The sequence below is a fragment of the Lissotriton helveticus genome, chromosome 4_1 (genome assembly GCF_964261635.1).
Source record: "Lissotriton helveticus chromosome 4_1, aLisHel1.1, whole genome shotgun sequence".
Classification (NCBI taxonomy): domain Eukaryota; kingdom Metazoa; phylum Chordata; class Amphibia; order Caudata; family Salamandridae; genus Lissotriton; species Lissotriton helveticus.
Window position 1 is genome coordinate 512,056,181 of NC_136063.1, and position 27,992 is coordinate 512,084,172.

The window sequence follows — 27,992 nt, forward strand, 5'->3', positions numbered from 1 at the left end:
GCTGCCTGTCACGCTTCTTCAGAAAGTTCCTAAACGCCATGATGCAGAGGATGGAGCACTACATTGAGTTCCCTGAGACACCTGCAGAACTAGCAAGGACAAAAAACGATTTCTATCAACTTGCACAGTTCCCGCACATAATAGGCTGCATCGATGGAACGCACATCCCATTATGCCCACCTGCAGCAACTGAGCACATTTACAGGAACCGGAAATCCACACATTCAATCAATGTGCAGGTGATCTGCAACGCTAGCAACATGATAACGGACATCGTAGCCAAATATCCTGGGAGTACCCACGACTCCTACATCTTCACCAACAGTGGGATATACAGACGCCTTGTTGCTGGTGATTTTGGTGATGGATACCTGCTGGGTAAGTATGTGTGAGACACCCTGACAGTTCATGCTGAAGGAGCACTCCTGAGTATGTGAATAATCTTATTATCCTTTCCCACCCAGGTGACAGTGCATAGCCCTGCGTTCATTTGTGCTCACCCCCTACCTGAACCCATCCAACAGGAGTGAAAGGCGTTATAACCTGGCACACAGAACAACACATAGCGTGGTGGAACGTACATTTGGGCTGCTGAAAAGTAGATTTAGGTGCCTCCATAAGAGTGGAGGTGCACGGCAATACACGCCAATTATCTGTTGCAAGATTATTGCGACCTGCGCATTGCTGCACAATCTTGCCACCAAGGATGGCACAGAGATAGAACTCACATATCATGAGGACATTGATGATGGGACAGTACAAGCAGATCACAATGCAGCAGGAGCAGCACCAGCAACAGATGGTCAACTGCGACGTGCTGAAATTACCAACAGATACTTCTAATTGAGCGATGACACACAGCCATGTCCAGTGATTGGAACACTCACTTTAATGTACACAACTGCACCTTCCAAAAAAAGCTATAATCAAATTAAATTCACTTTGCACAATGTATTGCCAAAGTTTCCTCACTTTGACCTGTCCTGTGCGCATTAATTATTTCAATGCTTGCGCTTACGCATGGTGTTTTGCGAGGCACGGGGCTGGGGGTCTACATGTGAAGTGTTGCCAGTGTCTTCGGCATGGAGTCTGCTGCTCCTACGTATGTCCTGAACAGGCGTGCTGGACCCACTCCTGCTCGTTGTCTCCTCAGTGTCCCCAACAACCATGTTGCCACCTGTGGCTGTCAGCTGGGTCAGCATTGCCTCCATTGCTGAGGTCACCCTACCCATCCCCCGGGACAAGTCACTGCAGCAGTGAACAATGTCAGTCTGCAGATTTACAGAGCGGCGACACTGCAGGGTGGTGGAGGTTGCCAAGCGGTTGATCGACTGATTGAGCAGCCTGACCTCGCGCCTATACCTGCGCCTCTCTTCTTGGTCACTTTGCAGCCTGTCACAGAAGGTGCCCATGCGCTCCTCCATGCCCCTCACCCCTTCTGCCATGGTCTCCATCCCTTTGCCCATTGCCTCCATCCCTTTGCCCATGGCCTCCATTCCCCTTGCCATGGCACCAATCCCCCGATCGATGTCCGACATCCTGGTATTGAGGATGCGCACCTGCCGGTGCACAGCCATGATGCCTCTGGCCTGCATACGCTGGACTTTCACCATTGTGGCTTCAAGCCCAGCGAAGACACCCTGCACATCCTGCCCCTTATCCTGCTCTCGTGCCCTACGGACACGGTCCCCTGCACGGCCAGATCCCTGTGAGCCAAGTTGTCCAGCGTGGCCAGACATTGTTGGTGTAGTAGGTCTGGGAGCCACTACCACTTCCTCATCGGAGCTCTCCAGTATGCGTAAAGGTGGGACATCCAGCCTCCTTGGCCTCACGCGCACAGGGGACCCTGAGCTGGGTGTTGTAGCTCCTGCTGGTGCTGGCTGTGTCTGTGTGTCAAACAGCAGGGGCGAGAGTGGCTGAGCATTGGTGTCATCCTCCATCGCTGTGGGTGCCTGGGGTGTGGATGTTTCCTCAGGGACTGTGGTAGGTCCAGCAGTGTCTTTTGCCTTCTCCCGCGCAGACGATGTTGTGGCACTACACTCCCCTCCCAGCGCTACTCTGCGCGATGACTCTCCTGTGAACAGACATGGACAATGATCAGCTGCCTGTTTTGCCAACACAGATTCCTAACACACATTAGCATTTGCCTAGACTGTTTGTGCATGGGGAGTGTGGCATGGCATGCAGGGTTCGGTGTTGGCAGCTTTGATGTATGTACCTATGACTACAACTACCATGATGCATTGCTGGGGACTACAGTCATGTGTGCTGGATTGTGAGTGATTCACCCACATTGGGGAAGGGGCCTGGGAATGGGTGGGGTACATGTCCATGCATCTTACCTTTCTTACTTGCAGCTCTGGCAGAGCTATCAGCATCCCCGATCCCATGTATGCTTTCATGCTCCATGGTTGATTCCACGAGCTGCTCCAGGTCGGTGAGGCTTGGGGCACGGCTCTTCCCCCCCACCGGTTGCTGCTGATTCCTTCCTCTGGGTGGCTAGTTTTTTCTTGGTGGTGATCCTCAGATCATACCACCTCTTCTTCATGTCGTCAATGTCTCTGTGGGTCACTCCTAGAGCATTGACCATGCTCTGTATTGCCAGCCAGGTGGTCCGCTTTACAGACTCTGCAACATGCAGAGACTGTTTCCCAAACAGCTGGCTGTAGTGCTGCACAACCTCCTCCACCAGCACCTGGAGCTCTGTGGGGCTAAATTTCATCTTTCTCTTCCTGTCACCTCCATCCTTTGGTGCCTCCTGGGACTCCATGCTGTTTCCCTTGGTCTCACTGCTGCCTGCTCCTCTGTCTCCCTTCCAGCTCTCTCTGCAGTTCTGTTGCTCTGCACCTGCATGGGCGTGGCCACCTCCAGGTACTGGGGTGTGGTACTTGCACCTGATTGGCTGATCTCTCAGGTGCTAGGATGTGGGGTGTGGTGGGTGTCCCTGATTGGTGCACAGGCTCACATGACATGTATTCGAAATTTCAAGATCGGATTTTACCGATTCGGTATTTACCGATTCGGTATTTACCGAATCGGTAAAATCCGAATCGTTGTCTCCCATTCATTCCTATGGGACTGGAAGGCCATAGGGTTGTATGGGTGTTACCGAGTTGGAATTTACCGATTCGGTAGATACCGAATCGGTATTTACCGACTTTGAATACCGATTGATACCGAATCGGTATTTTTTACCGGATTTTTACCTACATCCGGTTCATAAATACCGATTCGGTATGAGTCGGTATTTATGAACCGGTAAAAAAAAATTACCTACATCGGGCCCTAGGACTTATGCAAATTCAACATGAGTAAAACTATGATACATTTTTTTGTTCATGATAACTTTCACTTTACAATTTGCAATAAATGTAAAAAAAAATTCTTTCTGATTAAACAGATAGCTGTTGAAATGGATAATACCTTCTTCCATATCGATTTACAAACATATCCTTAATCACTTCTCAAGAATTTGTTCTCAATTTTTCTAAACATAACGGCTTTTACTGTAAATTCTATTGAAATATGCCCCCTCTCTGTCAGCCTTTGTGATTTCAAGCTCATCAAGAGGGAAACACCCCAGGAGGGCTCCAGCCACAGGAAGGGAGCAGCAGGAAGACCCCTTTGCATTAGCCTTTTGGAGATGCATAAAAGACTTGAAGCAGCAGGGACATCCACTTGGCATTCGCTTTATCAAAAGATGGATAATTATGTACTGACTGACGATCAACAAATGTGTTAGTAGTGGGTACTATTATAATAGCACAGAAGGGATTTTGATCTTGGCCGTACTGGTTCTCTGTCACCATAAACAAAATCAGGGCCAAAATCAGTTCCAGTTGGTCTCTCGCCACATCCCAGGTTAAAATACCTATACAACTCTGTTTTTTATCCCAATTATTATAAATTGTCTGTGACAAAGTTGTACATCATTCTCCACACGTGGTGATTATGGGTACCTATTCATGCTTTCTGAAGGATAGTGCTTTCCAAAAATGTATTTTAGTTAAACTATCATTTCTCAGTGATCCTCATGTTTCTGGAGACTAAAAATAATTGGGACATTTTGTCCCAATCAAGCCCAACTGTGAATTAATTTTGCTGCTCTACTACTGATAGCAGAATGTTGAAAAAAACATAGAAAATAACATTCAAACATATATTCGTTGTGTCTAGCAATTATACATTAGATTGTAGAGTTACAACCTCTGAGAATGCATGTTTACTAAAAAAATATTTATGACAAGACTTTCATAGTTTATTGGAATTTGATACCCCCTATTTTCTTTAACATAGCATGGTGCATACACAGCCAGCAACCATGACTGTGATCACAATGGTTTACAGAGTGAGTTGGAGAGGGGCTACCATACTCGGTAAAAGGAACAAGCCTTTCTAACATGTCTAGATGAAGTATTTTTATTGAAATGGTGTATCTTTAGCCCCTCCTCAAATGATGGAGGGCTTGGCTGTTCTAATGGATATGGGGATGTTGTTCCATATTCTGTATATGTAAATCTAGAGAAAGCCAGCGTCCTGTTTTATCTTTCCTACTTCTCTCCATTTTCAATATGGTTGATTCTGGCTGCAGCTTTGTTGAGTTCCACCAGAGACGGTTAGTTTGTCAGTCAGGTAGGGACAATGGTGACCTTGTAGATTGATGCAGCTGGTCCTAAAATATAAAATCCAGAGAGAAGCACAAAGACAAAGCAAACAAAAAAATAGACACCCTCCTCATCAACACACCAAACATGATATAGCATGTCACACAATCAACACACTCCAAAGATATTGTCCTAAACCTGTCTTCTCAACAGCATTGACAATCCAATGCAAATCGCAAATAAACCTCGACTGCACCAACCACTTTGCCATCACTATCTCCCTGCACAGCGTCAAGTTCAAGTTCAAGTTCAGGAATTTGTATAGCGCACTACTCACCCAGAGGGTCTCAAGGCGCTTGAGGGAGGGTGGGTGCATTACTTATCGAAAAGCCAGGTTTTTAGCTGTTTTCTGAAGGAGAGGTGGTTTTGTGTAAGGCGGAGTTGAGTGGGAAGAGAGTTCCAGGTCTTGGCCGCTAAGTGGGAGAAGGATCTTCCTCCCATGGTGGATTTATGGATACGTGGGATACCGGCGAGGGCTTGATTGGATGATCGTAGTTGGCGGGTGGGTGTGTAGAAGGATAGATATGTGTTGAGGCATTCGGGTCCTAGGTCGTAGAGGGCCTTGTGTGCGTGGGTGAGGAGACGGAACGTTATTCTCTTGTTGACGGGAAGCCAGTGGAGTTCTTTCAGGTAACCAGAAATATGGGCTTGACGGAGGATGTCCAGTATGAGTCTGGCTGAGGCGTTTTGGATGCGTTGAAGTTTTTTCAGTAGTTTGGCTGTGGTTCCTGCGTAAAGGGTATTTCCATAATCAAGTCGGCTAGTGACCAGTGCGTGGGTGACTGTCTTGTTTCGGTGGGGATCCAACAGAAGATTTTTTTGAGCATGCGTAGGATGTTGAAGCATGATGATGAGACGGCATTGACTTGTCTGGTCATCGAGAAGGAGGAGTCTAGGATGAAGCCCAGGTTACGTGCGTGATCTGTAGGTATGGGTGCATTGCCCAGGGCCGGAGGCCACCATGAGTCGTCCCAGGCAGAGGGGGATGATCCTAAGATGAGGACCTCAGTTTTGTCCGAGTTTAGCTTTAAGCGGCTGGTCTTCATCCAGTCGGCTACTTCTTTCATTCCTTCGTGTAGATTGGTTTTGGCGGTGTTTGGGTCTTTGGTGAGGGAGAGGATCAGCTGGGTGTCGTCTGCGTAGGAGATGATGTTGAGGTTGTGTTGGCGCGCGATGGATGCGAGGGGACTCATGTATACGTTGAAGAGGGTGGGGCTGAGTGACGATCCTTGTGGTACGCCGCAGATGACTTCGGTGGCCTCTGATTTGAATGGGGGGAGGCGGACTCTCTGGGTTCTTCTGGCAAGGAATGAGATGATCCAGTCTAGAGCTTTTCCTTGTATTCCGATGTTGCTGAGGCGTTGTATAAGGGTGCTATGACAGACTGTGTCGAAGGCTGCGGAGAGGTCGAGTAGGATGAGGGCAGCTGTTTCTCCGTTGTCCAGTAGCGTTCGGATGTCGTCTGTAGCAGCGATGAGGGCGGTTTCGGTGCTGTGTTTGGCTCGGAAGCCGGACTGGGAGGGGTCGAGGGAGTTGTTGGATTCAAGGAAGGCGGCGAGCTGAGTATTGACGGCTTTCTCAATGACTTTGGCAGGGAATGGGAGGAGTGAGATGGGGAGGTAGTTCTTAAGTTCAGAGGGGTCTGCTGTGGGTTTTTTCAGAAGGGCGCTGAGTTCGGCATGTTTCCAGCTTTCCGGGAAAGTAGCGGAATTGAAGGAACAGTTGATGACGTCGCGGAGATGGGGTGCGATGATGGAGGCTGCTTTGTTGAAAATGTGGTGGGGACATGGGTCGGTTGGCGATCCTGAGTGGATGTAGTTCATCAGGCGGATGGAGTCTTCAGTGGTGATTGGGTTCCAGGAGCAAAGGGTGTGAGAATGCTGTTTTGGTTCGCGGGTGGGTGGAGTGGTCTGTTCTTCGGACTGGTTTTCAAAGCTGTTGTGTATGTCGGCGATTTTGTTGTGGAAGAAGGCGGATAGAGAGTCGCAGAGGTCTTGGGAGGGAGTGATGTCGTTGGTGCCGGCGGTGGGGTTGGTAAATTCTTTGATGATTTTGAACAGTTCCTTGCTGTTGTGGGCGTTGTGTCGAGTCGGTCCTTGAATGCTGATTTCTTGGTGGATCGGATCAGTTGGTGGTGTTTGCGGGTGGCATCCTTGAATGTGGTCAGGTTAACAGTGGTTGGGTTTTTTCTCCAGGTTTTCTCGAGGGTACGACATAACTTCTTGGATTTCTTAAGGTCATCGTTGAACCAGGGGGCCTTTATACAGCCTTGTTTGATCTGGTGGTTTTTCAAAGGTGCTAATTCGTCAGCGCTGTGGGTGATCCATTGTGTGAGTTTGGTGGCAGCTTGGTTTGGGTCTGATGATATGGCAGGAGGGTTAAGGTTGAGCGAAGTGAGGAGTTGGTCGGTGGTAATTTTGTTCCAGTTTCTTCGAGGAATAGGTTGTGGTGGGTTGTGGGTCGTGGTCTTTTTGTAGCTGAAGTGAACGCAGCTGTGGTCCGTCCAATGGAGAGCTGTGGAGTGATCGAAGGAGATGTGTTTGCTGGATGTGAAGATGGGGTCGAGCGTGTGTCCGGCTAAATGGGTGGGGGGTGTTCACAAGTTGTTTGAGTCCGAGGGTGGCCAGGTTATCCAGAAGGGTGTTGGTGTTGTTGTCGTTTTTCTTTTCCAGATGGAAGTTGAGGTCTCCCAGTAGAATGTAGTTGTCGGATGTGAGGGCATGTGGGCTGATGAAGTCAGTGATGTCTTTGTTGAATTGTGTGCGGGTTCCTGGTGGTCTGTAGATGAGGGTGCCTCTAAGTGTGGTTCTAGGGTCGGTGTGGATCTGGAAGTGAAGGTGTTCGGCGGTCGCGAGGTTGTCGTCGGAGCTGGTTGTGATTCGGATGGTGTTCTTATGGACGATGGCGATGCCTCCACCTGATTGGTTGGTGCGGTCCTTTCGGATGATTTTGTAAGCGTCCGGGATGGCAATGGCGATGTCGGGCGTTGATGAGGTGTTCATCCATGTTTCTGTGAGGAAGGCGATGTCCGGTGATGAAGTGTCGAGTAAATCCCAGAGTTCAGTGGCATGTCTGTGGACCGAGCGGGTGTTCAGTAGGATGCACTTCAGGTGATTAGAGTCGGAGCTGTGTTTGGAGGAAGTGGATTTGGTGTGGGTCTTGATGTTGGTGAACTTGCAGGAGTAGCAGGCGAATGGTCCGTCGGTGTGTCCTGGGGTCGCCTCGTAGCAATGTGGTGTGCGAACGGGGTTAAGGGCAAAGAGGGTGGCGGAATCATACGTAATGCGGGTGGAGTGGGATTCGAAAGCGCCAAGGGGTATGGCGCTGGGCGCGGACCAGGCGTGGACGGGTGTAGACGGGCTTACCTTTGGCGCACCTTCGGCGCGCATGGGGCGCGACCGCGGCGCGTGAACGCTGCGCGCAAATGCATCTGTCATATGTGGATAGGGGAAGGGGAGGAGTGAGGGAGGGTCAGCTGGGAGGCGGGGGCGGGGTGTAGAGACGGGCCAGGAGGCAGAACAACAACAGCAAAATGGCCGCAAAATAAACAAAACCAAAACAGGACGAGATTGGGGTGTGGAGTAAAGCTATGGGCAGTAGTGGCACCGGCACGATCAGTCAAAATTTAATTTACCGATCAGTGCGAGCAAAGCAGTGATGGAAATATGCAATAGAGCACTATGATTGAAGTCAGGCGCAGAGAAATATAAGATGCACAGTGACGCTTACGATTTTAACCAAGCACAATAAATGCAGTTTCAGCAGTGAGCACTGAGAGCAATGAAGCGCTACGATTAGATTAAAGCACAGAGGAATTTAAGATGCAAAGTGACGCTTACGAATTTAGACAAGCACAACAAAAGCAGTTTCAGCAGTGAGCAACGAGACAGTGAAGCGCTACGAATAAATTCAAGCAGAGAGGATTTAAGATGCAGAGCGACTAAACCTTCAGATCCTCAAAGATTTCTTTATAGACAACCTAATACTTAAACATATCTCTTACCACCAAAACTCCATATCCAACACCAACATCCTTTTGAAAAACTTCAACATTTTCTTGGAAAACTATGTGAACATAAATGCCCCAGTTAAAACACGCAAGTGCAAATCAAGGTCTTCAGCACTCTGGTGCTCTAAAGACATTGCTGACATTAAACTATCCTTCCTTAGACAGGAAAATTAATGAAAGAAAAATAAAGCTCCTTGTGATCCGTTGATACAGAGCTCATAAGCCATGGCAAAGTACTATACCAACACATTCATTGAAGCCACCATCAGAAGGAGAATGCTTCTCAAGACAATTGAGCACTGCATTAGCAACTTGCCCTGGAGACCACATATTACCCACTCCACAGAAAAGTGCAATGCCATCAACCTTTTCTTAAGTGAGAAATTACAGATGATCCAACCCCACATCGACAACACCAAACATCCTTTATCTTGTACGCCCACGCCCTTCATGTCGAATCTTGCAAAGATCATGCTTCAAAGCTCCAGCTCTTGAGGATCTCAGTCATTCTCAACTCCCTCAATGTTCCTCTCACTCTAGTCATCTTTCCAGAAGCTGTGAAGACAGGCTAAACCTTCCCACTCCTAAAGAAATGTACACTAGACCCTGATAACCTCGCCATCTACCAGGCTGTCACTCATGTAGCATTAATCGGCAAGATCTTGGAAAAGCTGTCTGCATTCAACACCAAGATCACAATAATGCTCACAATCCCCTCCACAGCTACCAATATGGCTTCAGATCATGCTGCAGTGCAGAGACTACTACATTATGCATCATAGACAATGCCTTGCTAACCACAGATAAATATCACCCCTGCCTCCTGATACTGATGAACTTCTCTGTTGCCTTCTATACAGTCGACCATCTCACTGCCATATGTACACGGGAGTTTAGAACAAAATTCACAGCAATGCCCACGGATTCTCATCCTACTTTTCCAACTCCCACCAATTTGTGCACATGGGCACCTTCAGGTGCAAAAATATCCCTATCACCTGTCATCTTCAACCTCTGTATGGAACCACTTGGTTCCCTACTCACAGATAACAACATTGAGATTCACCAATATATTGATGATACACCATTCTGCTTGAAATTCTCCTCTGCTTCAGACATCCACTATGTCAAATACAGCATGGACATAATTCAGACTTGAATGTCAAGAGCCCACCTGAAGCTCAACCCAATTGAGACAGAATATGTGTTATTTGCCATGAACAAAGAAGATACAGTACTAACATAGTTCAATAACATGAATCTTGACAACTTTAAACCCTAACTTTTACTGAATGCCAAGTCACTTGGATTCACCTTGGACACCAACTTCACCCTGAAGGACCACATTGCCAAAAAATACAAAGTCAGCCTGGTACTAGCTCCCTCTTCTAAAGAAAGTGGAACAGTTACTTCCAGAAAGTGGCTTTGGCACTGCTGTTCAAGCCCTTGTTCTCTGTCATTTGGATGGTGGTAATGCCCTGGTTTATATTCTCCCGGCACCCACACTGACACCCAGCGGCATCACTAGAGGGGTGCGGGGGGTGCGGACCGCACCGGGTGTCACCCCATCATGGGGTAACACCAATCTGGTTACACTACTGGCTCGCCGTGTACCACAAACACAGCTCTGTTTGTGGAGAGACAGTCGCGGTAGGAAGTGCGTGCGCAGCGCTGCTAGAATAAATTGTCACCTCTGTCAGTGTTTGATATCGCGCGCCGGCCGTCGTCTCCCCTTCATCCGGTAATGGGACCGGAGGCCGTGGTGAGAAATATTTATATTATGTAGTTTAATTTAGAAATGTGGCACACAACAATCAGATCATATCTGCTGCTATGAGTAATCGCACCAGCACGTTTTGGATAAGAGCACTTTATTACACAAAAATGTCAGCACAGCCTATTGCAATGTTTTCACCCGCGAATGCTCTCTGCATTTGCTCTGATATTTGAAAAACAGCGAGACCTGAGAATTTCAGTGTGTCCTTTCAATATGTGCTGGGGACCTCTGTGTCAGACAATAAGGGTGGACAGTTCCCTCTAGCCAGTTACCGGTACCTTTTAAGAATCGCACAAGCAGTTTTTCATACTAGATCATTTGGGTTCTTACACTTTCACAACGAAATGTCAATCAAGTTCACTGTGATGAATCTTCCAGTGAATGCACAATGAACTGATTTGAGACTTCACTACTCCTTAATCTATTTGAAAATAATGTGCGCTTCTCATGTGGGAGAGTTCAATGTTATCTAACACGGTCGACAGGTATTTTTTATACATAACTACTTGCACAAGCACCTTACCACACCAGTCCAGTCATTTAGCAATGTTGCCATCTGTCAAGGATTCCACATTCAATCTGAGTTTGGACACACATTTTAGCACCTGTGATTGTTTCTTAAGTATTATGCAATATGGCTGGATGACGCCCATAAGTGAATTTTACGTATCTATAACACACTGCACAACCTTTTTTTTCATAATTTCAGATAAATTGGACTCTAGCACCAACAATTTGCTTTATTTCAGACCTATTATTTACAACAAGGGGTGGTGATGGACAGAGTCTCTGAATTAAGCAGAGTACTCTCACCCAGTCAAGAGATCAGGGCTGGATCCAACACCGTTTTTTAGCTCATTGCACCATCCCAGTTTCAGAACCTGGCTGTATGCAAATAAGTCTGTCCCTGGCCCAGTGCATCATGGGAACAGGGCAGACCAGACTACAAAAGCCAATTCTTACACTGGGAAGGAAACAAGCTTCCGGGGACCGGTTTCTGCCATTTCAGGCGTCTTCGGCCCGGCTTGCTTGAATCCTGATGGTGCAATGAGCAAGGGACTCACATCTGAGTATACCCTTCCACGCTTAGGGTGGACAAAATTATTTACAACAAGGGGTGCTGCCTTGCGCTACTTTATGTCTTGTAGGCATTACATGGGTGCAGAATGAGCGTTCGCTTGCATCCACCCATGTATTTTGACACAAACACAGATTTACAAAGACTTTGCGGCAAAATGGTTCGCCAACCCAACAGACGTAACAAGCAGAAATATCTTTTTCTCCTTGCTAATTGCTTTTTCCATGTATAGATTGTTTTTGTGTAGGAAGGCGTCCTTTCCTACTCAAGGACAATCATGCCTGTAACACAGACACACTTATTCTATGGGCAAAGGTGCCTGCAGTGGAGTTAGGCAGCTCACAGTGAGCCAGAGCAAGAAGCGAGCATAAATGCGGCATATCTTTATAAATATGGAGACATTTAGATTTCTTCCTTTCAGGCAGAACGGCACAGCAAGTTCTGTTGCTGCGCCACGTTGCGTAAAAAAATAGTAAATGCGTCCTTAACTGTTTTCCAAAGTATGCCTGAGTTGCCACATTCGAAAGGTGCCTGCTCTGAGCTAATCTACATAATATCACGCTAAAATGACGTACCTCCGCATATCAATGATTGTAATCAGTTTTTCAAATGGACACTGGTGACTGGTCCACTTGCCAGTGCTCAATGTTTGTAATGTCCGTCGGGGTCACAATTCTGGTATGGACAGACTGTCTACTATTCTGTGCATGACCTAAGCACCGTCAATGTGAGGTTCACAAGCTTCTTGTGTTTTTCTTGCTATGTGCATACATCAGCGGCAAGTGGAGATTTTAGGTGGGACAAAACAAAGAACATGGTCTGGAAGCAACTACCCAAATCTTATAAATATGCTTGTCCAAGATAAAGGAGCAAAGTCTGATAGATGAGGCCGCTCGTCGAGGACACCATTGGTACTGCTCTAGCAAAAATTACACTTTTCCTGGAAATCCAAAAGAGAGGGAACTCAGGCCAAAATAAGAATTATTCACAGGCTCAACGTACAAGAGAAGTAGGACTCCTGCAGCAGTTTGCCAGATGTGGACGTACTGTGCATTCACGAGTTAGACCCAGTACCGGCTTGCACATGCCAGGGGGGCGAGGTGGTGGAAGCCAACAGACTACGGGTTAAGTAATATTACATATTATTTTTTTTATTTTACAGAGTTTTATATAGCGCAAACTTGACCCGAATCGGGTATCAGAGCGCTTTACATAGCACCAGTTGCATTACATGAAGACACATTCATTTTTGTAAGGCAGGGGGAGATTAAGTTATTTGCGTAGAATCACAGGATGTTCAGCGTCATTGCCGAGACTCGAGCCCATGCGGTAAGTCGTGAGGGGGTGACACCATGAGTTACTCGCACCGGGTGACACCAACCCTAGTGACGCCTTAAGGGCATCCTACACACCACAGTGCGTCTCATACAGGGCCTAAAGAAATATAATCACACCACTCCAATCCTGATGGAACTCCATTGGCTCCCCTTGCCATCCCACACCATCTTGAAAACCAACGGTATCATTTACAAAGCCATCAAAGCCAACACCACCACTTTCCTTGCAGACAAGTTCAACATCTCTGGTGGTTCTCAACACACCCACTGCCAGGACACATTCAGACTAAGAAGAGTAAGAAAAGAAAAACAAAGCAGTGGTTGTAAAAAGTTTTTAAAAAGTAAACAAGGCAACAGGTCTTTTCCATCTATGCACCCAGGATCTGGAACTACATCCCTGTATCCATCAGGAAAGCCCCAATGCTGCTCTAATTTATGAAAGAGTTGAAGATGCATTTATTTAAACAACTCTACATCACAGTGTATTATAGTCCACAAACTATCTACATTTCCTATCACTTGTTGACCTTATGCGTGTGTCTGACCATATACATTGCTCTGCTGCCTTTTGGTAGTTCACGTTATAGAAATACCACATAAATACCTGCATACATACATTTAAAGACAGATACAAGGGCACACACACCACAATTTCATATAAAATGTGTATTGTATGCTTTTAAAGTATACCTCTTCATGGTTTCAAATGGCCATGGCAAGTTATACTTAACATCCAAATATTTGTACATATTTTTTAAATTTAAATAAACGTTTTATACTTTTCCATACACTTAACAAGGGGTTGACTCAACAGTTGGTGTGGATATCTCCCTATGGTAAAATATAGGGACACGTTAAAAAAGTTTATTACATTTTATAATAAATGAGTAAAAGTACTTTTATGTTAAATATTATTGTAAATTATGTTATATATTTTCAAATATAGAACAAAAGAAAAAAAACGATAAATCTTTACTTTAAACATATTAAACTAAATTAAATGTATTTTTCGGATGTTTAAATTAAAAAACACTTTCTCACATAAAGTTATTTTATGATTCATCCATAACTATTAACAGTACTGTATGGAAATAATTAACAGTCGGTTAATTGTAGTTAAATGAAAATTAAAGTTACAATGATCTATACATTTAAATGAGGTTCTTAAAATATGTTACAATTAGATACTTCGCCTATTTTTTCTATATTTTCTTGAACAATAAATTGCATTTATCTATAGTTTAACCCATTTTAAATAATTTAATGTATTTAACATTATTTGTATAGTCCCTGTCTCCGTTATTTTCTATGAGAGGATGTTGCAGTATCCGTGGTTGGCCATGTGCGGAGCCAGATTTACTACTGTTTGTTTTTGACAGTAGTAACTTACACTCATAAATTTGTGTCCACCTCCTTTTTCACTTTCTACCCTTTTAAGTAACTTTAGGCTCAAATTTTGTGATTAGCTAAAAGAAGTAAAATTACTCAAACATATAAGTAAATTACACATGTACATTACTCGCAAGTGCAAGTTCCCTTTGTTAATAGCCCTGTTTGTGTTGTGTTACTACCTTTTTCCCTTATTAATGTCATGCTGTTCTAGTATTAGCCTTGCTTAATTCACATGCACACGGTACTTTTTTCTGTTGGAAGGGAATGCCCAAGGGAAGTGGAATTGCAGAATGTAATGGCTCTGCGCCATAGTTGTCAGGAAAAATCACTGACCTGTATGTCTGGCCCTCTTGCCTAGGTGAATTCTGCCTTTTGGTCAATTGGACCAGTGAACCACTAGATCAAGACATTTCTTATGGGTGCAAATTAAGGTGTGGTGTCATGGCCTCCATGATAAACGGAGTCCCTTGCTATACTTCTTACACATCACCTAGCCTCTTGAAAACCCACCAGTGCCCCCTGGCATTACAGGTAATGGGGGAAAGAGGCGGAATTGCTTTTTCATGGTGACTACTCACATACAAATTTGGCTGCACCACTTGTAGGGTGCTGTTTAAAGATCTTGATTATAGATTTTTCTGTGTCTTGCTCACCTTGAAATGGGAGGTTGCAGATGATGTTGTTATTTTAGTAATAAGTGTTCATCAGAGTCCTAATTTGTTTATTTCTCAACTTTTCCCTGCACTGCATCTTGGGATAAATTTAAGTAAAGAAATCGGTTACCCTAGATAACCTGTTTGCCAGAGTCCTTCGGGGCCCCCCTCTCCTGCAGGGTGTAAATAACCAAAACCATTTTTTGAATGGCAGGGAGCAGTTGCTCATCGTTCTGTGTAGTTCCTGCCCAATTCACTGTCTTCCCATTCCTAACTGTGCAATAGGCAACCCTACCTTGAGAAACCTCCGTTTAATTGTTTTATTTTGCTTAGTGGCCCATTATCTCTATATTCCTCCTAGCGGCCAACAGCCTATTTATGCTAATTACTTACCAGTTGTTTTTATTTTCGCAGAGAAGAAATAACCCTTTGTTGTGGGTTTAAATAGATCCGTTATGGTATTACCTTTCTGCATTAAATTCCTTCCAGGACATCTAAAACTCACACGCTTCCACAGTGTGGCAGCTGCCTTTCGGAGTCCTGCAAGGATTCTCATTGAGCCTTTGCTTTTCAATTTATGTATCCGCCCTTTGGCAGATATTGTGGATGCTTCTTTGGTTAAACTTTATTATTGTTACTGTGGTACAGTGGACGGGGGAAACAGTTTAAAGCTTAATGACAGTATGACAGAGGTTCTTGTGGTGGGACACAACCTCATTTTAAGTGTCCCAACACTCTTGAGCCTCTTCCTACTCCAAAAATGATTTTAAAGATCTTGGAATATAGCTGGACAGAAAGCTTTAGATGGATTACCAAATAAATAGCGTGTTTGCTAGCTCTTTTGGATGCCTGAGAAAAAATCCTTTGGTTCCTCCCTATTTCTACGCAAAGGACAATTGTTCATGCACTGGTCTTCTCCCGCCTAGATTCTGGCAATGTATTTTGGGATCAGTGGGGCTGCTAAGTCATTAGTGAAGATACTAGAGATTATTCAGAATTCAACTGTACCACATGTGTCGTCCCTATACATGTCTCTGTTTCCACTCAGCTTTGCAACCTTCACTGCCTTACTGTTGACAAGAGTATTATGTTCAAAGCACTGTTATATATGCATAAAGTCATGACACAGATAGCACCCCAGTTTAGTATCTCACTAATTGTTCTTTTCACTCAAATAACTAGAATTTATCGGTGATCCCATGATTTAATTTCTCGAGAGACGGAGGTCTTTCTTTTACATATCTTGGGCATATACTCTGGAACTCTTTGCCTTACTCTCTAAGGCTTTGCACTTCTACTGACAGGTTTCACAAGCAGTTGAAGACCTGGCTATTTTAATTCTGTCATTATGTCTAGCTCTCTTATGTTAGTGCTGGAAAGCTCTTTTGGGGGGCTAGGCACTTTATAACTCAGAGTAACATAACATAACATGACTCAAGTGCAGGAAGTTGAGTTTACACAAGTCAGCTAAGCACAGATGTGGGATTTTGGCCAGCTACGAGAAATGATCAGGGTGACAGATTTCAAGGTTAGTTATGAGCTGCTCAACTTTCCTTGTGTGCAATTTTTGTTTGACCATATTACTCCTGTGCTAATATGTCTGCATTAACTATCTATTAAAGCAAGCTACTCCTATGCATGTAGATTAGCCACAATCTTCTACTCCCCTCCTCCCATCACTGGGCATCAAACATGAAAGTGGCTGAGAAACATGATTACTAAAACCTCTAGTTTTCAAGAAGGAACGCTCAATGGTGTAATCCTTTTCTGGCAACACTACCACATTCTGGCATTCTCTTCCCCCTGGTTTATGAACTACCTCCTCTATGGTTACCGTGAAGACCCAGAAAAACTTATTTCTAGAGAGACCTCTTCTCTAGATAAATTTGATACATTCTGTTAACTTCCTACTTTTCTGTTTCTCTTTTTCTTTCTCCACACTCGACCCTCAAATCTTGTTTCTCAGTCTTTTTCCCCACCATCCCTACCCCACTCTTTCTCATGCCTACAATTCTCCTGCCTCCCTATATTTACTACTCTTTCTTTTCCACTTAGTTTTGAGGTTGTCTTCTTTCAAACAACCTCACAAGGTCACAACCTTTCTCCTTATCTCTTGTTGTCTACATGAAGCCATATTATATATAGGGTGCACTTTCCCTGTTTGCGCCACGACGCACCTCTGGGCAGCTGCAAATTTGTGCTGCCATGGGTTCAGCGCAATCAAGTGAAATAGTTTCACAGTGCATGCGGCATGCCACCTGAACTTTGGAGAGGGGAGAGAGATCTCCCCTTGTAGACGCGTGCAGTGAGTGACTGCATCCATTTGCAGGGGAATGTCTGGGGTGTCTGAGACCCCTTTTTCTCCCTTTCATAGGGCTGCCTTTAGGAGGTGCACTAAAAGTGTGCCACCTTTTTGTGGTGCACTTTCAATTCACATCCTACAGGCATGTTTGCCTATGAACCCACTTTGGTAATACGGGGCGGGCGCAGAGGCAAAGGGATTCCCTAATTTGCATGATGCCTCACCTCCATACAAATGAGAGAATGCCCTTTCATGATAGCACTTTTGCTACATGTGCCCCAGTGCTATCAGTATTACAGAAGGGGACACACCAGCTTCTGCGGCCCCTTCTGTAATACCGCTGTGCCACAGGGGTGCACAATTCGGGCGCACACGCCCTTTGTGCCCCTGGGGTACAATGTATAATACAGCCCCTGGTGGCATATACTCCATTTTTGCTCCCATGTTAATTTTTATTTTGTTTCTTTTGGTTTTAGCTTACTGCGTATCCCTGCATATTGATGTCCACCCTTTTGTTACGACTCCTTCATTGATACCTTGACTATCATTGACTGATGTTTAGAAATTTAATTTGTTTGCATTTATCCATATATGTTATCCTGGTTCCCTTTATTTTGTAACTTTCCATCTTCATACATTGCTTCATTGTCTCCCCTAATGTGGTCTAGCACCCTCGGGCCAGGTTAGGATTACCTACCAAGGCATAAATGAGTCGTTATATGAGCATGGACTTATTTAGGCCTGCAGAAAGTTTAAAGAGGTTCCAACAAGTGGAACCACTTTGAATTTTGTGTGCTGGAGTTTTGAGTGCAGAGTTCATGAATAATAATTTTAAGTTTTAGAGTAGATATCATTTTAATTGAGTAAATAAAAGGTGCTCTGCTTTTATATTGACCTCTGAGATTATGCTAAGAAATGGTATGCTGACACAGACTTTGGATTGTCACTATAAGAGGTCTAAAAAGGAAGCATGAATGGGCAAATGAGGGTATTTTCCTTATTGTATATAGTGTGTGTTTAAAACTTTATTCACAGTTGGTGTCATGCATTGATAAAACTGTGTTATGTGCCTTATTTCACGGATGCCTTCAATGGGGCCATCTTGTGTAAGGATAAAAGCTTGTCTTCTCACCAGTTTTACATCATTAACACTCACCAGCTATGAAGTTTCAAGAGTATTAGTTTTTATGAAGTCTGATTGGGTTTTAAACCTATTTTGATATCACTCACTAGAAGGCCCATTGAAGAGTATACAAGTTGGTTGTTAAGTCAGCAGATTTATCATGTGGTGGGTAAGAATAGAATCCATCAAAATGATTATCACGCCCCATATCATTCTTCTAATCACTATGTCCCCTTTATACCGCTCTGGGTTACTTTGGGGATCCAAAAAATCCAAAATTGCTCTAAAGAAACTAAGGCTGCCAAAAAAACTTGGGGGCTTAAATCTACCAGACTACAGGAGGTACCAACACACTTTCCTAGCTAAACAGGGAACCCAATGGTTTCTATCTACTACTAACACTTCCCCCTCCTGGCTCAACATCGAAAAAAGAACTGTCTAAACCATTACCCCTTGCATCTCTTATAACTATCAAGAAAATCAGAAGAGAGCATTCCACTAACATACTTTCATGCACAGTACAGGCATTGCGCAAAATTGATAACAAACTACCCAACAAAATGTGATACTCACACTTAGTATACTTATGGCACAACAAAAACGTGAAAGTAGAAGGCAGAACGCCATTTTTAGAGAAATGGGCGCAAAAGGGCATACTATCAGTGAGAGATATTGGTACCCCCCTCAGAACCCATACCCTGCTCCCATTTCAAAACGGTATTCGACCGCAATGATATGGATTTCTTTCACTTCTTAAAAATTAAATCACTCATAGCCAGATGTAAACCACCAGCCTCTCCCGACCTACCCAAAACACTAAGTACATACAGCAAAGGGGGACCTCTGACATCCAAATTATACGCTCTCCTCTCCCCCACTAATTCTGAGATAACCTAACCCATCCAAGATAAATGGGAAACCCTAATTCCTGATCCTGGCAACTCCCAAGAGACAATGCCAGATGGGGCCGTCCATGTGGGAAAACCTCACTACCCGAAAATGAACCCCCTCACTGGCACAATGCCACTACTGAATTGACGATATGGCCCACTGAACCCCATCCACACTTTGAAAACTAGGCCTTCGCCCTTTTGAAACCTGCTAGAGTTGTGAGAAGGTAAAAGGAGACTTGAGACACATGCTTTGGGAATGCTCCCTCAACCAAAAATGTTTGGCTGGATATCAGTGACTCCATATCACAAATTCTTCGCATAACCTGGACTTCCAACTTAACGGTCATTATATTAGGTATCCTCCTGCCGGAGGCAAAATAAGCTCTGAAGAAAGACAAACAAATCTTATGGGATATACTAGTCACAACTGGTCTCAAAGTCATCCTCACTGAGAGGAAGGACTCTCCCAAACTGGCCTCCCACATCTGGTGGGAATGGGTTAGATTTACCAGAGGTACAATTAACACACTGATTATGTACCTTAAATCCTTACCACAGAGTAAGAGGAAAATCTGGACCAAAGTGGATAGCTGTTTATCAATGTAGCCCCCAAACCAATGCTAGTAGTCATTCCCAGCCACTCCCCTTCCTCCCCCTCTCCCATCCCCACTCCACCTATAGTCAACCCCCCTACTCCCAGCCCCACAGCCGACATTCCTGCCAACTCTTGACTATTCCTATCGCTCTCCTTCCACTATCTCTTTCTCTTTTCTCTACCTGTCTCTCTATTTTATTTCACTCCATACCCACTGACAGACATATAAGTTGTGGAGGAGTGTGGCTCAATGGTTAGAGCGGCAGACCCAGATGCAGAGTTCTGGCCAGTGACCAGGGTTTGATTCCCGCTTCGGCGGGGTCTTGGGCTCAATTTCCTCGGACCTGTTAATTCTCACCTCGGTGCCTATTCTAATCACGGGCCCCACGCTGCAACTCTGGGCAATAGCTTGCTTAGCCTCCACACCGGCCCCAACAGCGCTAAGGATGCCTGGCTTCACCCTGGGGGTGCCCAGGAGTGGACACTTCACAGGGAAAGCCAGGAGGGGTTCCACAGCGGTATGAGTATCAGCGCCAGGAAGCCGAATAGGCGACACCGCAAGGTGACCGTCTGGTGACAGTGCGCTCTATAAGTACCATGACATTTACATTTACATTTAAGTTACCGTACAGTCCTCATACAGCAACCAATCCAACCCATTCACCACACCAACATTAGCCAACTAAACCTAACAACATAATACTCACACCTTCTGCCCACTGATATGTAACACTCATTCATTATGAGATATAATGTTGTCTTTCACACAGCTTATTAGTATCACCCCTTGGATGGAATGCTTTATTTGTACTTCCTCACCTGTATTTTCTGTATACATAAAATCCTAATTAAAACTTTTCTGAAATAAAAAAAGACTAATTTGTTCCTGTGATTTCTCTCTGTTGCTTTTGCAGAGGGCTTGAATGGCTCCTGGAAAGATGGGGGGTATGTGCCTTCCAGTACAAGCAGCAGTGGATACTGGAGCTGGAGCGCCCCCAGTGATCAGTCCAACCCATCCACCCCATCGCCTCCATTGTCTGCCGATGGCTTCAGACTCTTCCGTCCACCGGCCCAGGCTGACGACGGCATTGATGAGGCTGAAGCGAGCAGTCTTATGTTCGATGAGCCAATACCTAGGAAAAGAAAGGTTTGTCTGCCGTTTGTGTGTTTGCTGTTGATACCATTCGTAGGTAGTAAACATTAAGTAATATGGAAATATTATTTTGTGTTTAACTGTCATTAGACAGCAGAGCACACCCAAACATAAACAAGCATTTGCAATGCAATAGGTCTCGCATTAGGAAAGTTTGAGCTATTGGTATTGTAAATTACATTTTTGTGTTGGTTTTGAAAATAGCAAAATTAATAGCTTTGTCAGTTACAATGCCAATAGTTTTAACTTTCTCAAATGTGACACCTATAGCATTTGTAATGCAATGTGTGTTGTATTTACGTGACTTAGATGTCTTGATATTACTAACAGCCACGGCCGGTGGTAGGTGTAACTGCAGGGCGGTGACGTAGGGAGGGGGAGGGACAGGGTGGGGGTTGTAATGTATGGATTACGGACTTTAATAGGTAAGTAAACATATAAATAAATTAAATGAATTTTGTTGTGTGCACTGCATCACCAAATGTGATGCAGTGCGCGCAGCGAAATTTGTTTTATTTATTTTTATGTTTACTTACCTGTAAAAGTCCGGAATCCATACATTACAACCCCCACCCTGCCCCTCACCCTCCCTACGTCACCGCCCTGCAGTTACACCTACCACCGGCCGTGGCTGATTACAAATACCAATGGCTTTTAATTTTTAAAATTATTAATACTTAAATAAAAGGAATTGTAATTTATAATGGCAGTAGCTTAAACGTTTGTGGTGGTTGTGGTGGATGTGGTGGTGATGGTAGATGTGGTGGTGGATGTGGTGGTGGTGGCGGATGTGGTGGTGGTGGATGTGGTGGTGGATGATGTGGTGGTGGAAGTGGTGGTGGATGTGGTGGTGGTGGATGTGGTGGATGTGGTGGTGGATGTGGCGGTGGTGGTGGTGATGTGGTGGATGTGGTGGTGGTGGATGTGGTGGTGGTGGTGGATGTGGTGGTGGATGTGGTGGTGGTGGATGTGGTGTTGGATGTGGTGGTGATGATAGATGTGGTGGTGGATGTGGTGGTGGTGGTGGATGTGGTGGTGGTGGTGGTGGTGGATGAGGTGGATGTGGTGGTGGATGTGGTGGTGGTGGATGTGGTGGTGGAAGTGGTGGTGGATGTGGTGGTGGTGGAGGTGGTGGATGTGGTGGTGGAAGTGGTGGTGGATGTGGTGGTAGATGTGGTGGTGGTGGATGTGGTGGTGGTGGATGTGGTGGTGGATGGGGTGGTGGATGTGGATGTGGGGGGGTGTGGTGGTGGATGTGGTGGACGTGGTGGATGTGGTGGTGTAGTTTGTTGCACAAAGTTGACCGCGAGTTAGTTCCATTGTATTGTGATGAATAATTAGCGTGGGGCTCTGTGACAGCATATCCACTCCCTAACCAGGAGCTTCTTTACACCAGTTTTATACTCAATCATGACCTCCATGCTTCATCTCCTCCAGCTGCCACACGTACATCCCTAACTAAAATGATGCCTCCCCTCCACACAAAGCCAACCAAAAACTGAATGTCTGGGGCTAACAGTAGATGAGGCGGGAGAATCATCAGTGCAGTATCATCCATGGCTCAGTGCAGAAAGGGAGTAAAAGCTTACTCACACCTCTGCATCACTGTTCAGCAGTTACTATCACAAAATGGTTATGTCCGCACTGGCAGTGTGCATGTCCTAAAGCAGGAAGAGCAAACCTGTTGGTGATTAGTGAAAGCTGACTCCGAGCGTACGACACGAGCCTAAAGTCACTAGGCCCAATTGTCACCTGAAAATCCGCTCCTCGGCCACCGCAGTGCAAAGTATGGGAAGTCCAAACAGAGCACAGACCCGGTGTGGACACTGCAACCTACGCCAAAACAACACAACTGCTAAGGTGCAGTTTAGCTGCCACAACAATGCTTCAACCCCCGCTCCAGAGCCGATACACTGAGCACCGCAGTCATTCGTCTGTCACAAAACACGTGGAATGAGGCACCTCAAAAATGGGTCACTCAAAAAACACACACAGCAATAGTTCTCAGCAGGGCCGGAACGGCGTTCAGCCTTTACTCACGGAAAGGAAACTAAACGAGTGCTGTTGTGAACCCACGGTTCAAACACAGGACAGAAAATACCTACGTTATGCATTTCCTAAAGACCCTGAGCACGCCCCTACCTCGTCTATCTATTACTAGCGTTAACAAAAAAAATAGAGTGAAAAAACAGTAAAAAAAATGGTATAATCCAGAACCGGCAAACATAAAGTGGAGTGATGGTGAAGGATATCCCGGTGCAAAAACCGGAAGCAACTAGCATGGCTTGTGGTGGGGCTTCTAGCAACTAAATGTATTATAGTTTAACAATAATTGAATGTGGCCCCAGGATTCAAACGTGCAGATTGCTATGTTACTGTACATTGTACTTTTAAACATTGCATAAAATATAACATTCTGTAGATCTCGAAAGTTGCTAGCGCAGTGTTCATTCGGCCAATTCTGTATAATAAAATACTTTATACCAAGAGCTGGTAGATTTTGTGTGGCTTGACATGGAATTACAAAAGTGCTGGCAAAGAAAACAAGTTACTTAAACAGCAACAGTTTTGATTTACGATTATTTACAAGGAACCCACCTTCAAATGCACCGCACTATGACAAAGGCCAAGGCATGGGGTATTTTAAAGAAAAAGGCACCTGTATCCCACCCGTCTGAGCATTACATAAGACATTTCATATGCAGCCACCACCACTCGTTCTGTTTTTCAACATTTCCACCCATTAGAAGATGGACCTTTCCAACCTGAAGATCGATGTGAAGGGAGTGTCATGTTGGTGCCCAGAATACCGTCAGCCTCTGGGCAATCGTGGGTTCTGAGAGAATATCAACTTCCCATCTCAGCAATTCTCATAGCCACAAAATGAGCAAGAGGTAAGGGCTCTGCAGCTAAGTTCCTTATGAAAATGGAGTGTACAATATTTGTTGACCATTTGCAGGCAACCGATTTTAAAGCAATGAACACTGCCTTTGTCTGGGACTGTTCAACCAGCAAAAGTGAAATTTACAAACAGTGTGCTACTACAGGATACCAAAGACAACTCAGGCTCTAATATGTATTTAATTCTGGCACCATTATCAAACAATGTACATCCATGACTTGTTGTTAGCATTGCCATAAAAAGTTGGACCATATTGCTGCATAGTAAGGTGTACGGGATGACCAACATTTAAGACAGGTCATAATGGGTGCGACCACAGACTAATGCTTTTTATTTCTGCATCTGTTAAGTACAGAAGGGGGGGGGGGCGGGAAGGGGGAGAAAAAACATTTTTTAAAACACAATTACATGGAGTATCCTAATAACAATATGACTCAATAAGTTTGGTATGTTTACTAAAGATCTTGGATTGAAAAGCCCTTCCACCTGGGGAATATGGACATAGAAGATTATTAAACCAGACAATTTAGATCAGAAACTGGTCCTCTTTTGCATGGCTATTTGATCTGGTGGTTGCTACGGACATCTACAAATAATCACGATTTAAGTGACCGATCATTCAGTCTGAGGAGCCGACAGACCCAATTTATAGACTTCAATCCCTTCAAAGCAGTACTGGTTGATTATCCCCTGCACTGGCATGGATGCAGACACACTGCTCTATGATGTGGTTATGACCCACAGCTCATACCTTACATGAGGTAACGTTTAATGAGATATACAGCTTTGCCTGATAGGCCCAAAGGTGAAGGATATCCCGATGTGAAAACCAGGAGTTCGGGAGCGTGAAGCCGGTCGTGGGGTGGGACTTCCGCCTTCTGCGGGAAGCCCGCGCCCACGGATTGCCTGGCAGACAGCAGTAGTGGTGACGCGGGGCTCCCATGCCTGAGGGATAGCCCCGCGGTGGCTGCACATGTAAGGAGGAGCGTCAGAGTCCTGACTGTGACGGAGCCTGTAGTCCGGTAAGTGGGGCTTGGTTGTAGGGGGGATGTCTGTATGTGTGTGCGCGCCCGTGAGCGATTGCAGGAGGCTGACTTAGTTGAACCATGGCTGGGGGTGGGGGGGTTGTGCGTGTGTGTATGTGTGTGTGTGCGCGTGCGCGCATGTGTCTGTGTGTCTGTGTATGTGTTATCCACTTGCTGAGAATCTGGGACAGGAGATGTGCACGGCGCGTGGGTGAACGTGCACGCACACATGGTGAAATCGCCGACGGCCCTGCGCGTGCCCATCCCCTGTCCCACTTTCCCAGCAAGTGGATAACAAAAGACGCTTCGCTGGATGCAGCGCTTCGCGCTGCTTACACCAGCTTGACCTAATAAATGATGCAAGTGGAAGAAAGCAATAAACCACAGACGCAATCTCTTCCACATATATCCATATTTGACCAGAATGCTTTGATTGCCCTTATCGCATGTGTGTTGTCCGTCTCACCTCTCTCTAACAATCGTCTTTACCTACTTGGTCACTTCCATTAACCCAGGTCACTGTAATTATGTGGCGGAAGAGGACTAAATTATGTGGCACCGTTGACTAAATTATGCGGCATTAAAAGGTAAATTATGTTGTGTAGTGTGCCACATAATTTGTGTCAAAATTACTTGATTGTTTTGTTTTCGTTTTACAAATGTTAACTGTGCTTGGACATTATTTATACATCACTAGTATGAATTTAAGCTCTAAATAAAGCAACTGAAAGATAGGCAGTTAACCTTTGGAAAGGGTCTTCCATTGAGCTGCAAGACGTGGCAGCGTTTTTAGTAACTTGATCTGTCTGAGGTGCACTAGACCCACCAGATGTCCTCACCCACACAGACTTACTCTTCTCATTATCATGCCCACTTAGCACATGCCCTCTCTTTCATCCTGTGTGGGCCATGCCACAAACTGTTGATAGTTATTTTCAAGACAGTTCCCTTTATACTATTTCACCCTCCCTTTTTCTCATTCTCAAATTGGTATCAACCCGCCAAATGGCACTACCAAAATCTACTTTAAACGTTTTGAATTCAGACCTTTGTGTGCTGGTGACATGCATTCATATCTGAACTACGGGCAGTGACTCCGACTTCCTTGCATATGCCTGGCCTCCCAGGAAAGGTATTAATTAGAGAATTGATCTTTTACGCACAGTGACTTTCTAATGTAGATTTTGCCACGGTACACCATTACCTTTTTCTTTCACTGCTATTGTATTAGCCTGTGCCCCCTTTCACTTTAGCTCTGGATTCTTTTGCTGCAGGCTGTGAATGTTCTGTCACCGCACATTTATAGCAGCAAACCAGCATAATCGTTGTCTCTCATGTTTATATAAACCTCATTTGGTGCACATCTGCTCTCTGTGTGCTACCCTTGGTGCAGTGCCCTTTCAAACCCCCACCGGCTTCCATGCAAGGACAGGGTGCACCGACCTGCAGGAGACATTCAAATTCATCGTTGGGAAGAATAGTAAGATGGTGAGTTCAGGGTGTTCACACCTGGGCAAGATCCTAAGCACCCTTTGTACTAGTGAGATAGCGAAGCTCACTACCCATGGTACACCCATGTAGGGGTCACTCTTACAGTCACAACGATGGTGGTGCTGATAACCCATGAAAGATTACAGTATCTTTTTGTATAACCATGCCTCCCCTGAAGTTAAGCAACATGTTTCAGTGAGATTCAATTGTCATTTTCCAGGAAAAGGATTGCACACACGGAAAATCTGAAGACCACTATGGTGAAAACCCTCTTCTGCTCCAAATATTGCATGGAATCCACGGTACTTTCAAGTTGAGCCCAGCTGCTAGCCCAAGTGTGTGCGTGCAACAGCCACCTGTGAACATTAGAACTGTGCCCACCTCCTTTGTACTGTGCTGCTGGATGGCTCAGGTGTCAAGAGCTCATGCAAGTCTCGCTCCCTTGCACCTTTTATTGATCCATAACTCGTCCCAAAGATGTTCTCTCTCACAGTCAAAGTTTGACCAGGTAGATTCATCTCATAACTTCTGCTCCTTCTCTGCGCTACTGCCTAGCTTACATGCTGTGCAGGTGGTAGTTGAGCGACAGGGTACAAGTCAGTGAGCAGGAAACCTTGTTGCAAGAAAAAGATCTGGACACCTGCTTCCCTCAGTTTTCGGACACAGTGATGTAAGGGATACAGGCTCCAGCCAAGCTAGCCACTGAGGAGACAGGACAACAGCAGCTTTGTTGGGAGGGAGGTTTCCCTGGCACAGTTGGCACATTCCCCCCAAAAGCTGTAGACCTCACCACTCTCACTGCTGAAACAGGTTCTGAAAAAACTGTATTGGCACCAGTTCTCACAGTGCATTTGCAGCAATCTCTCTCCGTACCCGTTCTTTCCCTTCTCAGCACCTAGTAGTCTCAAGATTCTCCCCTGGGGGCCTTAGTGATGAATCATTAAATTATTGACAGAGAAGTCAGACTCATCTGCTTTATGGGACCAGTAGAAGCATGACCAGGAGTTGCCAAACCTCTTCCAGACCCCTTCAGCTCCCTGCAAATGTTTACGATTTGCCTCAATGAGTGCAAAGCTGTAGGCCATGGAGATTATCCCAGCCCTGAGCCTCATTGCAGCTCCTAATCATCCCACCTATATTGGGAAGGCAACTCTCCCAGGCCTAGATGACACTAGCCTGCAAATGGTTACTCTTCAAGACTCAAGATTCTGACCCCAAGATGGATTCCAGATACGATAAAGGCCTGCATCCAAACATGTGCTACTATTCAGTTGTTGCCAATGCTTTCGAAAGCCTATCCTTTGAAACCACAGTATGCCTGCCAAAGAATTAAAGCGCGTATGCTCTGATGCCTGCAACGTGTATTTGAAAAACAAGGGAACCCCGACAGTTGAACCTGGGGTAGTCTAAGTATTAGAAAAAACAATGGTCAATGCTAGGCCAAACAGGTCCTAAAGCAGCAAGAGCTGTTGAGTTACGATAGCCGTAGGATCGATATGAAGCAGCTGTCCGTCCCGAGAGAACTCGACCGACTCACGCGGTCTGGAACTACATAAGCTGAAGTTGACATCGACTACGAGGTGATTGCCCAGGATCCG

The 27,992-nt window shown here is 45.3% G+C and overlaps 1 protein-coding gene across 1 annotated transcript in view; it reads left to right on the forward strand.

Moving 5' to 3' along the window:
- The window catches only part of ZNF704 (zinc finger protein 704), a 657,857-nt gene that overhangs the window by 440,233 nt on the left and 189,632 nt on the right, over nucleotides 1-27,992 (forward strand). Inside the window, exon 4 of the mRNA XM_078685607.1 lies at nucleotides 20,738-20,970. Coding sequence (XP_078541733.1) covers nucleotides 20,738-20,970 — 233 coding nt within the window. The remainder of the gene's footprint in view (nucleotides 1-20,737; nucleotides 20,971-27,992) is intronic.